Source organism: Chlamydotis macqueenii, chromosome 3 (genome assembly GCF_036417535.1).
Source record: "Chlamydotis macqueenii isolate bChlMac1 chromosome 3, bChlMac1.mat, whole genome shotgun sequence".
Lineage (NCBI taxonomy): Eukaryota > Metazoa > Chordata > Aves > Otidiformes > Otididae > Chlamydotis > Chlamydotis macqueenii.
Window position 1 is genome coordinate 120,386,355 of NC_141558.1, and position 16,907 is coordinate 120,403,261.

A 16,907-nucleotide genomic window follows, 5' to 3' on the forward strand; every position below is an offset into this window, starting at 1 on the left:
ACAATTGCAAGATATTGACTGCAGATGATAAGACATTTAGAGAGAGAACAACCAACCAAGTTTCAAGTTCAAAATCAGGTACTTTCTGCCTTTTCCCAGCTATTGGGAATATGGGCAAAAATTGTCCAAAGTGGGCAAACTTTCACCAAAGTCTGCACAGTGGCTGAGAATTGAATGGCCTAGCTAATGAGAATGACTGATTATACAGATTTAACACAAACAGATTTTAGAATGGTTGGGATTGGATTTAATCTGTCCGCATCTATGTGTTGACAAAGCCCATGTCCTGTATCTGGGCCAAGGCTTTCACAGTTACTGCTCCCAGGATGTAAACTGTCATCTGTAGTCTTTGTTCTCAGACGTATGACCTTGCATTTTGCTGTTTTAAAACACATGTTCAGAGGAGTCTCGTTTACCAAGTGGTGCAGTTTGCCTCACAGACTTGACCTGCCTTGTTTATTTACCGCTATGGTGTATCTGCAACTTTTCCAGCAGCTAATTTATTTATTTTTTTCTTTCAAATCCTTGATAAGAATAATGAATAGCCTGGGGGCAAGAACAAATCATTGCAGTACATTGATAAAAATATCCCTCTGATACCCTTCAGTTCTGATGTATCAAATTTACTCATTTAATATGTGCTACATTTTGGGTAGTAACATTTTAAATCTATTTTATACAGTCATTTTTATTATCAAAACTATACTGACTAGTGTCATTTATATCACTGTCTCTTTAACTAGATGTTTACTATTTTGCACATCTGATTTTCTTGCAGTTGTTTCAGAACTGACACCAGGTTAACTGGCCTGTATTTACCTGGGGAGGCTGGGAGAAGGGGATCACCTCCTTCATCCTTCTAAAATAATGAAACATTTGTTCACTTTTAGCTCTCTGGCATTTCCCTAGTACCTTATGAAGTAAGAGGGTTCAGAAGAGATGTTGATATAAAGTACACACTGGTATAAGCAAGAGAAAAAAAACTTGGCCTTGAGGCTTGGAAACAAGTTTGTAACTCTTGATTTCAACCAGGTCAGCATGGAAACGGACAGTATTTGTTTCTGTGGATTGGTAATTTGTCCTGGTTTTGACTCTAATGTATTCAGCTGCCTTAGAAATACATTCAGTTTCTGCAATATATACCCATCTAAAATCTCCAATGTCAGATTACTGAGTTGCGCTCACTCCAGCAACAGCGTGATGTGGCATTACCACGCACTGTCTGGTTTCCACCTGTTACAGTAAATTTCCTGCGTTCGCACTAGACTGCACCCCAGTTTGCAAGTGTCAGCACAACTGGCCTGAACTGCAGGATTTTATTAGACCTCCTGAAGTAGGCAGTTTTACCTGGTTTCAAGTTTCATTAGGAAAGCTTTGCTCCAGCTTCAAGAACGCTTAAGGCTATCAGGGCATCACCACACCTGTTAAAAAGGGAAACAACTATTCATCCTTCAGGAGAACATCACTGCATGGAGACATCAGTAGGAGACTGTCTTTGACAGCAGACATGTTTTTCTGTTTTTTTCTCAACCTTATTTTAAAAGCTCAGAGAGTGATGGTCTTTGGCTTCCCCCCCCACAGTAAATAAATTGTCTCTTCCTCCCCACTTCTGTATTCTAAGGCTGTGCATGCACGGAGCCATTTTAATGGGACAGTGGAGTTGCGCTGAAGTCACAGAGTGCTCTCTGAAGGCCTGACAGATAAACAGATGGTAAAGAAAGGGACTTCCTAGACACCAAGGAACAGCAGTTCGTAGATACAGCTCTGCGGAACAGCATGAAGTATGCCCCGAAGAACATGCAGCTATGTCCAGTTGACATTTCTCCTATATACACTGGAGAGAAATTTATTCTACTGAAAATTCTGCTGGTCTTTGACACTAAAACCATCTAAAATCAGATCCTTAACTCTGGAGGCAAAAGGGTACTTAAGCACTGATATCAAATTAGGAGAAATCCAGTAACTGAGACCTCTTTGATCTGTTTTTAAGAGACTCCTCATAGATTTCCAGAAAACATACAGTAGATTCAGCTACTTGCTCTCATTCTTGTGGGGGGAAAAAAAGAAGAAGAAGAAGAAGAAGAAGAAGAAAAAGAAATAGCTAGAGATCTCTCGTCTTTTTTTTTTTTTTTTTTTTTTTTTGTTAGGGTACATCATATCTGTTTGCTTAGGACATTATTTTCTTTTCATCAAGAAGTATAGTTTTCACAGATCCATGGTTTACATGGGCACGGGGTCAATCTCTGTGCATTTTCTTCCAACCCCTACTCACAACAGAAATAAAAGAAAATGGCATAACAGCAGAATAGCTTTCACCACTACTTTTAGGGTTGATCCAATATCAGCATTTCTCTTTCAAGAATAACTCCCACTCTCAACACCACAGAGGTAGAACTGGTCTTTATTCTTCATTAAACACCCAGAGTGCCAGATACCCTGCTGGAGTGCATTAGGGCAGTGGTCACTGTGCTCAGATAGAAGGAACTCATTTTGCACCATGGTTTCTTTCAGTTCTTGGGGACTCTGAAGGTTGGTTTCCCCAGATGAAGCCTCAAATGCACCTGCAGAGACAGATTCTTAAGCCTGAGAGGCAGTACCAACTCCATGTCCTTAATTTTTATACTTATTTCTTTAAAAATTTATTCAAGAGGTCAAAGTCTTAAACTATTTGATGCCTTTTGGTAAATCAAGAGCCCTCCTGTTTGGTGACTATTCCATGGCAGTATAAAATTGACTAAAAGTTTTGGTCAACAAGAGTATGTGAGGAGTCCCAGTGGTTTAGAGAGGGATGGAGAGCTCCAACTGCAGACTTTATGCATTAAGGTTTGCTATAAATAATTTTATGCCCTATAAAGTTCCTTCTACTCCTTACATGGCGTTGCAGTACATGTCCTATATCCACTTAAACTTTTTCATTGATGTCCCTCAAATTTGTAATGGAAAGATTATGCTAAACAGTAACACAATAGTTCAACCAGATCCCTTTGGTTATTGACATTTCTGCAAAGATGTCACGCAACATGAATTTGGGAGCACTAGCTGTGACACACAGCAAGTGCAATCCACCAGTGGCACATAGAGATGGCAAGCCTTTCTTTCCAACATGGTGGCAGTGGAGTCCCAACTGCACTTTCCATCCGGTGTGTTACTCAGATCATGAGTAGGAACCACCTGTAATAACTGCCTGGTTCAGCAAATTTTACTGTAATCACATCCCACATCTTCTCTGACCTAACTGGGTGCAAGCTGTCAGTAAAAATACGCTAGCTCCCTCTTGCAGTATTAATTCTGCAAGCCTTAGAGATATTATTTAAAAAAAAAAAAAGGGAACCTGTTAATAAGAACATGTCTTTTGACTCCATTAATAACAAAGGGTGGAATTCAATGGTATCTTGACGCATTTGTTGCCAGAACAGTTTCCTTCTAAAGTATAAAAAGGGCACTGAAAATAAATGTGTTCCATTGATACAGCACTGATACTAGAGAACTTTAAAAGCCTTTGCCATGCTGCTTCTTACATGGAGAAAGTGGCTGATTCTGTCTGTACACACATGGGCAAATACATCGGTTTCTGTCTGTAGCTTGTGTCTTGGGCTGCAGCAAACAAGCACTGCAATTTATACCAGACACTGGAGAATATGAATATTTTCTTCACTACTCAGCTTCAGGAAAGGATAATTACCATAAGCAAAACCAGATGAAAATCTGAGAATATTTTATGATCCACTTTCATTAAAAAAAAAAAAAAATCTCTATTAGCCTTAGAACAATGGGGCCAAATTCACACTTGGGGTAATATCACTGACATCAGTAGAACACTACAATTAATTTGGCCCATGGGATCTACTTGAAAATATAACATACTGTCACATGGATGACAGCCAAATTCTGTGGAGAAAATCTTTCTATACCGACTAATTTGGCTTTAAAAAGACAGCACAGCTGTACAAGCAGTAATCCAATGGGCTGGATCTTCCAAGTGCAACTCTGCTTACATCTGTACAATAAAGCTCAGTTATTACTACCTGAGAATCTGGCCAAGTGCCTTTTCCAGACCAAATGGGAGAGCACAGTATAAATATTATTTGGCATTAGAATGATGCTTCTGTGACATTCAGAAAAGCAAAGAGAAAGATACTGGGAGGTAGAATTTAAGAGCAACCGGGTAGCCAAATATCTAAATGAAATGCTGATATCCCTTGCTAATCCTTTCTTATCCCGTCTCCTCTCTCCCACTAAGCAGTCTCCTGAACCATATTAAGCTGCAGGGAGAATCAACAAGAAAAGCAGAAGGCCCTTTTGCTGTTTCTGTCGTCATTTATTTATTTCTAAACAGAAAATTCTTGTCCGTTTCAGTGATGACGTTTTAATGAATCCATCAATCACTGCAAACTCCAAACTAGAATCCTACATAAAAGAGACCTATTTGTGATACGTGACCTAAGACCATACCTAATGAAATTAGTTCTCAAGGAGACAATGCAGGTCTTTCATTGCTGTCTCCATGGAATCATAGATGATTAAGCTGGACAGGGCCTTGTGGGTCCTCAAATCCAATCCCCTACACCTAGCATCACTTTATCCCTGCGTTGTTCCCTTGAGTGCGTTATCTAATCCTTTGCTGACTGATTGTGACCCACCTTACAACTTGTCTTCCAAGGGCAAGTTTCCATTGTGCGTTGCCTAAGCGAGCTCTTGATCAGCCTTATAGGTCTTCAGTTCCGCTGTATTTTTAGGGTGTTTGGATCCATGCTGTCTCCTCTTCCTTTAATTAAGTCTTTCCAACTTTGCCATTTGCTTTTCTTGATTCCTCACTCATTTACTCTGGACATCTCAGTGCTGCATGTTCTATTTCAAGGGCAGCCCAGCCAATGTTGCATCACACCTCTGCCACCATGTCGGGGTCCTCAGGGCACATTCATAGCCAAATCTTTGACTTTTTTTTGCCACTGCCACATACAGTAAATTCCCCATTTTCACTACATCATGACTCAATTCTTTGCTTCCCTTTTTATGGCTAGTAGACCATTTATGATTTGCTTTCATTACCTTTGCATCATTTCTCTCAGGTTGACAGTTCTCTCTTTGTGCCTCTGCTTTCTTACCACAGCACTGTTTTTCTTTGCCACTTGTCCTGTACCTGCAGGATCTGAGCTTACTTCTTGTACCCAGATTGAGAGGATTACTTAACCACCTGCATCAAGAACATTCTCCCTACCAACTCCTCTTCCCAAGGACTCCCTCCAATGAGACCACTGAAATGCAAATCCCTAAGATGATTTCTAAAATAAAATTTGATTTAGAGAAGTTCCTGACTCCACATTCAAAACATCCGAGCTTTCCACTCTTCACTGACTGTTATTTTGGCTGCTGGTGATTTAAACTTATGTAGATGACTTAAATGCATTCAGTGTGCTGCATCTATGGACAAATATCCCTGCTGGCTTCAGAAGTATCAAAGAGAGCAGTTGCTGCTCCCTCGTGGTCAACAGCATCATCCCTGTTCTGAAAGTTACCAATACCTAAACTTTGCTTCTATTTATGATCTTCTATCTACAGAGCTGTTTTTATCTATGCTCTTGGTTAAGGCAAAGCGAACCATGTTAATGAAGACTTACTACTGAAATGGCTTAAATCAAACCATTTCTGCAGCATCATGTGATGACTCAACAAGATTCAGACTGGGAGATTGTTACAAACAGCAGTTTCTAAAGCAACTGGGCAATCCTGAACTCAATGATTTCTCTCCATCTTTTTCCACTTTCTTTTTTACCACTTGGCAAATTGTTTTCACTCACTACATCTCCTGTCAGTATTGTCTGGCATGGCTATGAAGCTGTTTTAAAACTTAGGTGGCCTCTTGATTTTCAAAGACCAGAAAGAGACCAGAACACTTATATTGTATACAATATAGGAATCAAAGCTTAGATGTTATCACACAGCTGACCTCCTTCTGTGCTCACCATGGATGGCATCACACACTAAATCTGCAATCATAATGTGAATGGCAATTTCAAAACCTTTAGAAAAAAGTATCTTCTTATATTAGGACCAGCACGAAATGAATACTTGGCTGTCAATGTACCTTTATTCTTTGAGGTCTATTATCCCTTAGTATATTCGCTACGAAGATATTTCTTTTACCGTCTGTTAAAACATAGCATGACGATCAGACAGGGCTCTTGTGCCCATTTCTCCCTGTTTTACACTTGAAAGCTGGTTTTACTCACTGTTGCCAGTTTTAGTCCTGGAAGGCCTATACCACGAGTGGCCAAATGGAGACCACCCTCAGAGAAGAATCTGCTTTAGCTGTTTGCCTCTCAGTGATCAAACATGCCCAAATTTCCTTCACAGACGTAGTACTGAGGAAATATATCAGTTTTTATTACCTTATCATTTTCCATTAGGACTGGAAGAGTTCTGTGGAAAAACTACTGGAGCATCTGTACCTTAAAGCATTGTTCTCTCTCTGTTAGGAGTTGTTATTGACCTCTTTCCAGACTATCACTTCTCCTGATAGGAAGACAATCCTTGTTTTGATCAGCTTTCCTTATTTTCTCTGCCAGTTGTTCACATCTAAAATTTCTAGTTATGGAAGAACTGGCATCTCTCTGCTTTTTGGCGCCATATTGTTTCTCCCTTCTTCTAAACAATCAAGGGACCTGTCTGCTGTCATGGACACCCATGTCATACTGGTATGGTGGAATCTCCTCTCTGCTCCTGTTTGTCTGAAAATCAGTCTGTCCTTCCTTTCCCCCACTCCTTCTCCCCTGTGGAGTCTCAATCCTGGCTGTCTTGTCTCAATCTCCACTGTCTTGTCATTTTGTCTTTGGAGGGTAGTTTCCCTTCCTTTCTTCTTTGCCTCTGAATTGTTTTCTTTCTCCAGTTGAACAAATTTGTTGCTCAGCTTCATATCTCCTGCACTACCTAATCTCATGCTCTCTCTTGCACTTGGGTAGGGTTCTCCCATGGGTATCCCTTCCCACCTTTCTGTTCTCCAGGCCTCCTTCTTCAGCTGGTCTTGTGTTCTAGTGTTGCTTCTGCTGTCTTCTCAGGATAGTCCTTAATCACATCTTTCAATTCCTGTCTGAATTTTGAGTTAGCCCCACTTGCCTCTTTAGTGCTTGCATTGTTTCCTCCATTACGTTGATCAAACTACTTTTCATAATTTCATCATGTGCCACACCACACTGGGAGCTTCTGCAACCACCCATCACCTTTGTGAACCCTTTACTCTTTTGTCCATTTCAAATTATTCTTCAAAAGATCCTAAGAGAGTTAGGTACCAAAATTCTACTGATACTTACAAGGCACTAGGTGCATTGGTTTCTAATATGCATTAGAGAAACAGGAGACTATCACAAGCTGTTAAGCAATAAAAATCCCTGCAACATGATCTGTTGTGGTTGGACATTTTATTGAAATCCTGGATAGTCATTTGCAAAAAAGCTGACATGCAGGGTTTGGATTTAATCTTCACATTTCCACTCAAACTGTGGCATTGTTTGAACACAACAGCTTTGGGATCCTGGCAAAAGAGTAAAACTGTCTGAGCTGTTCCACTCTGGTTTGAATTATCTCTCTTTTTATTTATTTATTTTTAGCTTTGAAGTCTGTGTACTTTAAAAATCAATGAACATCATATTAACAAGCAGACGCTAATTACATTTTAACAAACTGGAAAGGCTTGGCTACAAATCTTTGAAAAGATAAATTCACATTTAAAAAAGCTTCCTAATCCAACTGGCATCATTGTAGCAAGTCACTGACGAAGCTTGCACAGAATGGAAATGTTAAAAAAATCTGTTCTCCAGAATTTTTTTCTATGATTTATAATTAGTCCTCATCGTTGTACTGTCTCATACACTAGGTCTGGTAAACAGAGTACTCGTGACTTTTACAGGATTAATGGAGAAGTTCTGAGATGTAGAAATTAAAAGATCACTCAGATAATAACAACACTTCGCTCTTTTGTAGCTCTTCTCATCAGTTCAGCTTAATGTTTTACAAATAAATCAGGATCACTATCACAGTTTTACAGAGGGATAAAAATGAGGCAAGGAACACTAATGTGTCTCAGCTGCAATTGCTTAGCAGAGCAGAGACAGATCAGAACTGGGTCTCTTGCATCCAGTTTAGAGCTCTGGTCCATAGATTAGAATGGTTTGTGGAGCAATTTTTAAAATACGGGTCTTGGAGTGCGCAGTGAGAGTCTGAGAGTTTGTATTGGGATGTTCTGCACACTGGGAAATGACAAAAGTGTAAATAGATGGTCCAGGAACTATGAAAAATATCATGCCTCTGCTGACCATGCTAACTGAGTAGCTGCATCCTTGGTGTTAGGGTTTTTTTTGAAAAGCAGCTCCCACATGAAAGTAGGATCCCCAGCAATGCACAAAACAGTTTCTGTAGAGTGCAGAGAGCCAAGTCATCACGAGGTCTGTGTGGTAATAACAAGGCGAGAGTAGGACACACACAGGATACTTGTGTCAGAGCAAGCTCCTGGAAACACACGGGGAAGCTATGCTTTTGAAATGTCCCCACTGATTTCATAACTTCTGTGCTATTCCAGAACAGCTGCTGGAAAGGTCAACAGATGCGAAACCCACTTCAGACAAGAGGCTATCCGAAGCACAGCAGAAGCCAGTCTGTGCCGAGAAACATTTATTCACTGCAGTGCCATGGACCATATAGGGTCATACTGGACCCTGAGAGGCTTAGTTATCCACTTCACGCTGCGCTCTGAACTGGTAAGATAAACCTGCTGCTTGCTGTGCTGGGAGTGGAAATGGAGGTACTGAAGATAAGGGCAACAAACATGATGGTACTTCATACTTCACAGCATGAGAGATCAGTTCTGTGCTCCAGGAACTGAAGGATATATGTACCTTGACCCAGTCACAGGATAATAGAATCAGCTCATATACGTAGCAAATTCTTTGAGATAATTTCAATGAGGGTGATAGAAAAGCAAGCTTCACCCATCGCATCTGGCATCATTGCTCCATGTCACACACACAAAAATTTTTGTCTGTTACTGCAAGTACTTGACTTACTCACGAGAATCAATTTTCTAGACTTCCTACAGCGTTCTGCTTTCATGGCTACATCTTTTGGTTGAGCTGATTTGCCAGAAACAAACTCATCTGCTGGAGTGACCTACAGGCCATGTCCTTCTGTATGGGCAAAGAAGAGGACAGACTGTCACGCCTGTCCTGGCAGAGCAGCACAGGCAGTTGTCATCATACAGTGGCCACTCTCAGCAGTGGCATCCCAGCAATGATGCCCAATGAGGGCATCGCAATCATCAGTGATGCTGTGCACGATTGTCACTAGAATGATCTCTGAAAAATTTTCAGCATCAGCACTGTTTTCCATAGATGGTGGCTCAAGCATTTCTGCAAACCTGGTTACCCCTGCACTACAAGCTGTTGAACTCAGGTATATTGATAACACTTAATACTTGTTGGCCTTAGCACAGCATCTGGCAGAAGTGACTCTCCAAAAAGGATCTATGAAACATAATAGAGTACAGAGTATCAAGGACATCTGCTGTAGCACCCTATCTACCATGCGTTCTCTCCATAATCAAACTGGAGTAACACACGGGGTGCAGTATCTCTCTTAGCCTGCTTCACAGTCACTATTTTGATATTAAAGATCAAGTTTTCCACCTAGCTGGTTAAAAAGATCTAACTACTCCTGTAACACTTGCACACACACACAAAAATATTCTTTGCATACAACTGGATCTAGTCTAAGTCTCCAGGTCCACCACATCTCTCCAGATCCACCACATCTCTCCAGATCCTGTGCCTTTACATTACCCTTTCCATTTGATTAGCATATGATATAAATGGATTTATCACTGCTCCCTTATGTCATTTGACAGCAACGTACTATGTATGTGGAAAGAAACACTCTTAGGCAACTGCTGAGAAACCAGTCTGATTCGGACCCCAAACTTTGTGTTCTGATGGCGCGGAATTATTATTTTGTGTGGTCATTTGGGTGGTGGTTTTGGGACCTTCCTGGCAGGTCTGAAGCTCTGTCTCACTAATAGAGTGAGATTCTCATTATCTTGTGACTGGTCTGCAGTGAGTGCAAACAACACTGTATGTGTGAGTAAATGAGGGAAACACTGAGATATTTTTTCTGAAGGCAGCTGGAAGCTCGAATGTTCAGCTGCCAATATTGGAATGACATCTGTCATTTCTCAGCTGATGGTGTGCTTTCTTTAAAATTTGGTCCTGATCTGTGTTTTCATTTGAAGAACAATTAAACTTTATGCACAAATAAAAAGCAGACCTTACATTAGAGAATCTCTATTGGATTTCTAAGCAGGCTAGAAAGTAAATAAACACCTTTAGTGTAGATTGCTTTTCTTACATCATTATTTTGTTCCCTGTCCTGCTGAGACAGGGAAATACGTGAGGGACCTTCAACCAAACACATTTTGGAGGAAAAAAAAAAAAAAAAAAAAGAAAAAAGAAAAAAAAAAAGAGAATTGAAATCCTACCTTAAATAAATCCACTCACATATCTTGGTCTCCTGTGAAGAGCAGTGGCTGTGAAATAGTCTAGAGACATCAGCATTCAAACCCCTCTGAAATAAATGCAAGCAGCTCATCTCACACAAATAGGTTGCTCTCATGCTTGCAGTAGTTTTAAAACAACAGTATTGACTTCAAAGCAAGAGTTAACCTGATCTACGCTTGCATGAGCAATAGATCAAGCCCACTCTTGGTTCAACAGCTTGGGCAGTTCACATTCGGTTCAGCTTAGAAACTTAGCACCATCAATAGGGAACTTTTATCTGAAAAGGAAAGATTAAAGTCTGCAGGAGCTGATGAGGCTACCAGGAAAAGCAGGCAGAGAGAGGCAATGCCTAAAAAGCCAACTGTTACACTTCAAGTCGTCTGCAGCTGCTGGCGTGCTTTCTCCTAGGCCCAGAGGACAGAAACTAGCAGAACAGAGAGAACAATATAAAGAGGCAGAAGTGGATGGGGGAACCACCTTGACAAGTTAGATAAGCTCAGGAAATGAAGGCTTTCTAAAAGGTGAGCTGGGATAAAGGTACAGGAAAGGGCAAACAATTCAGACACTGTCAAACAGACAGCTCTTGAGTCTTCCCATAGCATGAAAGTCAATAAAGATTTTATGTAAGATAATAAGATGCTGGAATTGCAGCTAGCTCACAAAAAGTTAGTGTGTTCATACTCATGTTTCCACTGGATTAAAATATGACAACTTGAGCAATTTTTATTTATTGAAGGCAGTTCTTCAAAACCTTCTAAAACAATTACAGAGAACTATATCTCCCGAGAACACACATACCTGAAGGTGGAGTATATTCTAGGAAATATGTGATCCTTATGCTAGATGTGCTAATTCCCTAATAAGTACTCCATCATTTTTTTTTAAAGCTAGCTAAAATAGAGTCTCCAAGTGCTAATCATCTCTAAATCTATTAAAATTGATGTAAATCTGGAAAAACTCCACTGAAATTACACTGATGGAAAAGCCAGTGCCAGACCATAACTAAGCCTCATGGGGAAAATCTAGAAGTCTGAAGTTCCTAGGAGTTTTATTATTGCACCAGTGGAGCAGGGATTTCTCCCTAACTGTTCCCCAAGCCCAGGGATAGCCAGCCTGTACTTTCTCTAATGTGTAAGGGATGCAAGAAATCAGAAGAGAGCATATAATAAATCAGCTGACAGTCTCTGAAAAATAGCTGTCCTGCCTCCTTAATATGAGAGAGAGTAATGTTCTGAGGGCAGGAGGAATTCGGCTTTAGACAGAAAACATTCCCCTGTAGGGGGACAAAAAGTGATCATTCTGTAGCTTAATCAATCTCAGGCTTCTCTTTGAGGGAAATAGCGTGTTGCCTGCAACAGCACGTGTAATAATGTTTGCTGAAATATAAACTACGGCTGTATACCCCAAGATGGAAGGTCAGAAGTCAACTGAGGATCTGGCCACAGATGTTCAGCAATAGAGATCAAAACGCAATATATCAAATTCAGTACTTCTCCTGCAGGAACAGGTTGCAGAAATTTCTCAGCCCATCTCCTTTGCAGTAAGCGCACTTGACCTGCATGTAGCAAAGCTGTACGTCACAAATTGCCAGGTTACTCAAAGACAAAGTTCCCGTTTCCTAATTTCTCTGTCCTGTAGCTTGAGTATTTTAATTTTTATACAGTGAGTTTGCTCTTATCCACAAACACAGCTCTCATGAACCTCTGCAAAGTTTTTCAAGTCCGTCTACCAAAGTGAAGAATCATATGACACCATTTAGTCCTCCCCCAGCCCTTGATATATGTTTCCTAAAGCCGACATTTGATATTATGGAATGTGTTGTAATCAATTCTTAAAGTTATAGCACCACTGGATTTTTATTAACTTCCACAACAACAACAACAAAAATCCAACAAAAAATGGGCCCTCATAACCAATCAGTCTTGTTATATCCTGAAAGCTGCTTTAACAAGCAGCGAGTAATATAGTGTAATTGGTACTCCACAATTTAATTGTTCTGTTCTTAAATCTAATATTGCAGCTGTGGGTTAAGTTTACACCACAGCTTTCAAGAGAACATGAAAGTGTGGTACATCTGTGCAACAGAAAGCTAAACATCTCTCATCTGATGTGTTTACAATGACATTTGATAGCGTGGAATGGTTTGGAGTTCATTCTTAAAGCTGCAGAACCGCTTTTCAACGCTGCAAAAAAGGGAAAAAGCCTCCAGTCTCCTTCAAACATCTCAGCCTACACAAGCCTGATGATGCTGCTGCGGCAGGCATTGCAGGGAAACTGCCAGTTGTAACAGTTCCTTCAAGTATTTTTGAACATTTGTCACTCAGACAGTGGAAAAGGGAAAGGACATCTTCCTCCTCAGATGAAAAATCAATTATTTGAAATAAAAAAAAAAAGCCAAAACCAAAAACCCACTCAAAAAACTCTGCAACTAGACAAGTAAAACAATCCCAGACATGCATAAAACAGAGAAGAATATTTCAAGAAATGTTATTAAGTGGATGACTTTAGCACATTTAGAAATGGTTGAGTTTTCAATTTAACAGGTGGCAGAACTGCTTATGCTACCTTGAACTTCACGTTCTGTATAACTAACAGCTTCAGCATTATGAACTTGTTAGTGAATTTATTAAGCCCATAAGTAGTTCAAGAAACTTAAGAATGGGCCCATAAATGTCATCCGCAGTTTGTGAACTGCAAGTATCTGACTGTTTTGATCAAGGTTTTTACGGGAAAGTTAAATGGTTATTAAAATTATTTACTACTGCTACATGAAAAGGGAGCAAGCCTGCTGAAGAACTTACATTGTGATAAGATGTGAAAGGCTGTAGGTCAAATGTGTTAGCAGAAAATTATTTCTGTTTATGTCTAAGCCCAAATTTCTGTACATTACGAAACTTATAGTGTATTTAAGTGGCCGAGAAAGGGTCTGTGGAGGGGAGGAGGCATTTTCCCTTTCCCACAATCTTCTGTCAGAAATATACGATCTGATCAGGCTACTTTTCTTGTTCTCAGCATTAGCCTTTTTTTTTTTTAACATTTTCAGTCTTTGGAGAAATGCATGAGAGGGCAACTTAGTTAAAGAGGTTACTTTCTACTCATTCCTCTGTAGCAGTGCACATCGATGTCTTGATTTATTCTATTTAACAGATAAGAGCCAATCTCACTGGTGAAGCTCTGCTATATTACCATGCTACACTGGAATCCATTCAGTTTTTAAACTTTATTATTTCAGTCACAGTTAAGACTATCTGAAGCCTCTTCATAAAAAGGGGCCATAACGAAAGCTGTACATTAGCAACTCAATCCATGGATGCACTCAGTCTGCATCAAAAATACCGTAAGAAGGATAGATCTCCTGGAGAGGCAAATCTGTATCAATATCTCAGTCTCTTGAATACAGAAGTTTGATACAATAAAATGCAGCACCCGAGCTTCCCCTCCTTTCAATTAACTGAGAAACAAAAATTGTCCTTAGAAGGGAAGAAATGCATTCGTGTTTTTCAGTTTTACGGGTTTTCCCCGTTTGTAGCATCATAATGTTCTCTTCATGGGTAGAAAACTTAATCTTCAAGTTCAAGCCTAGTTTCTTCATACAGTTCTGGATGAGATGACTTGGAATACCGGGAATATTTCAGCTGTAGAAAATCACCCAATTCATCCAGAGCATTCAAAACCTGTAAGACCATTATACTGTGTCAATTCTCTTGGACAAGAAATGAAGTTCTAGTAACCTCTACTTTACAGCAGAACAAGAAGATCATAAAAGCATCAATTAAAGAAAGTTTAAAGGGCACATGGGCAAATTTTGCTTTCATTCTTCTGTAGCGAATGCCAATGTGGTTGTAGATGTACAGCAGCATCTATGAGAATAGAATTTACTCCTTCAGTAGGTCACAGTTTATTGACAAATACATTAATTGAGCATAGATGAAAAAAAATGACCTTTCTCTAAAAGCACATGGAGATAATAATCCAAATAAAAAGTTATCTTTGCTTGTGTAAAATGAATGTGTAAGGCAATAGTTCAGTGTTTCCCTATAGATTCCAAAGACTGCAGCTGCCACCACATTTTCTTTGATGGGATTCAGCCCACTGTGCTGATCAGCGTTCTCATAAATAGTCGGAATAGTTTATGATATTTTTAGTGCATTCTATTATCTTTTTGTATTAGTATCACAGCTATAATTAATAATACTTTAATATTATAATGCAATTTGCTGAGCTGTGTCCCCAGCTCTCAGTAGACTCAAAAAGTAGCCAGGGAACTCTGTACAATAGAAAAGTAGCTCAGCTGCATCTGATCCACATTCAAGAGCAGCCAACGTTTTGGCATTAAAGAAGAAAGCAGCAATTTTGATTTTGAGCCTGTTTCTGTTAAGCCACTAAAATGAGCTCAAGAACAGAAAGGAGTAATTTAGTAATGGTTTATGCAGAGAGATAGCTTCAAGGTCATTAAGAAAGTTATTCTTGGGAGCTTGCCGTTTCATGGATCTTTCCTCTTTTTAATTCCGGGCTGAGGTTCAAAACAAATTTTGCCAAAGGGAAAAGTTTTCATTGTGCTTGTTACCTGTTGTTACCCTGTTTTTAGGCATATTCACAAAGTGTTTGTCCTAAAAACTTTCCATCTGCAAGTAATTAAACTCAGGGCATTTCTATTCCCCAATACTATAAGGACATTCAAAGAATGCCACAAGTACTACGGCAATGATCCCACTTTCAAAGGCAAAAATACAGTATGTTCAGGAATGATGGCTGGGGAGCGTTTCAGACCTTCACTGGTACCAGGAAGCAACAATATGCAGGTAGCAGAAAGTGAACATGCAATAATGGCCCAAAAATGTAATGGGTTTGATATTTGGGAGTGAGAGGAGAGGAAGAAAATCAAAGCAGCAGCCTCAAGGGATTAATCTTCAGATTGGCTTCATAGCCTATTACTATTTACATAAGCCAAAATCTACACAGCCAAACAGCAAAAGCTGACAATGACCAACACAAGTATGTAGCTACGCCCTCTTCTGTGCAATATTATCTTTATGGTATGATACCTTGTTAATAACTATCGCATCTTTAACAGCAGCAGGAATTTTACACTGCACAGATGCAAGGCAGGTTTTTCAATGTTGTTTGAGAGGGGTCTGCACTGGTGTGGGAGCTGGTCAGCGGCGCAGGACTCCAGCATCAAGCTCCACATGAATCTCGGGATGCAAATAGAGAGCCAGGGGCTCTCTGCAGCCACAGGTGCTTGTCTGCATAAAGGAGCAGCATATTTAACTCAAATGCCTTCCATGTTCACGGAATTTTGCTTTGACAATCATCCTTGTGCAAAGAGGGAAAAAAAAAAGCCTGAAATTTACTGTTAAGCCTCTGTGTTTCATGCCTTTATTTGGCTCTTTCTGAGAATAAAAGAATGTATATCAAGCCAGGCCAAAAACACCTTCGGCAAGAAAGGGAGATGGAAAATCTAAAAGAGTTTATTTTAAGCACATTTCTGATTGCATTGGAATGGAGGTTTATGATGGAAGTCTCAACATACTCTTAAGAGTATCAGAGAAAGATACTGAGCTGAAAGATACTGAACTGAAACAGGCCAGACAGCACCAATTAAACTCCATTAGGTTCAAGCAGTTCCAAATACTGTTTGCAATTTCCACCTGTACCCTCAAGGCTGTCCCGTGTACTTCTGCAATTCAAGAAACATGTGGCAATACAGAATGAAAATAAGGGTATGGAAAACTTGATTTTCAATTATTTCCATATCGTTTCAGGTTTCCTACTCTGATAGTTTTGACCTGGCATTTAACTTTTGTCTTGCTGTGCTCTTCATGTAGGTCTTTATTACTGATGACAGATTTGGTCACTATTAGAAATGGAGAACATAACAAGTTAACTGTCCTGTAGTTTATTTTAAAAAATGTAAGGCTAAAATGCCTTTAAATATCAAGTGACAAGGCCAGAAAAACAAATGTAAAAATGAGTTATTGAGATTGAAAGCAACTGACACATAGCTTCTCCCAACCGCCTTTGTATCTGAAGTTAATTTCAGCAGGACATCTGCTGTGCTTACCGTGTCTAACATCTCCCGTGTATGTGCAGCTGACACACAAAACCGAGCCCTGGATTCTGTGATAGGAGTAGCTGGAAACCCAACCACAACCACTCCGATATTTTTTTCTAACATGCGTCTTGCAAAAGCCCTAAGAAGAGAAGAAGAAGAAAAAAAATCAAAAGTAAATTATCTCCAATAAACTGACCGCAGAGAGAAAACATTCAAGTATAATAAAACAATGGGTAAAATCCTGTCTTCAATTGAAGCGAATAGTAATGCTGCCATTTAATTCAATAAAAGCCAGAATTGTACCAGTAGGACTG

General features: G+C 39.7%; 1 protein-coding gene across 1 annotated transcript in view; it reads right to left on the reverse strand.

The window, feature by feature from the left end:
- The window catches only part of SPTLC3 (serine palmitoyltransferase long chain base subunit 3), a 112,977-nt gene that overhangs the window by 15,478 nt on the left and 80,592 nt on the right, over positions 1-16,907 (reverse strand). The window contains exon 11 of the mRNA XM_086744678.1: positions 16,603-16,732. Within this exon, the coding sequence (XP_086600804.1) occupies positions 16,603-16,732 (130 nt within the window). The remainder of the gene's footprint in view (positions 1-16,602; positions 16,733-16,907) is intronic.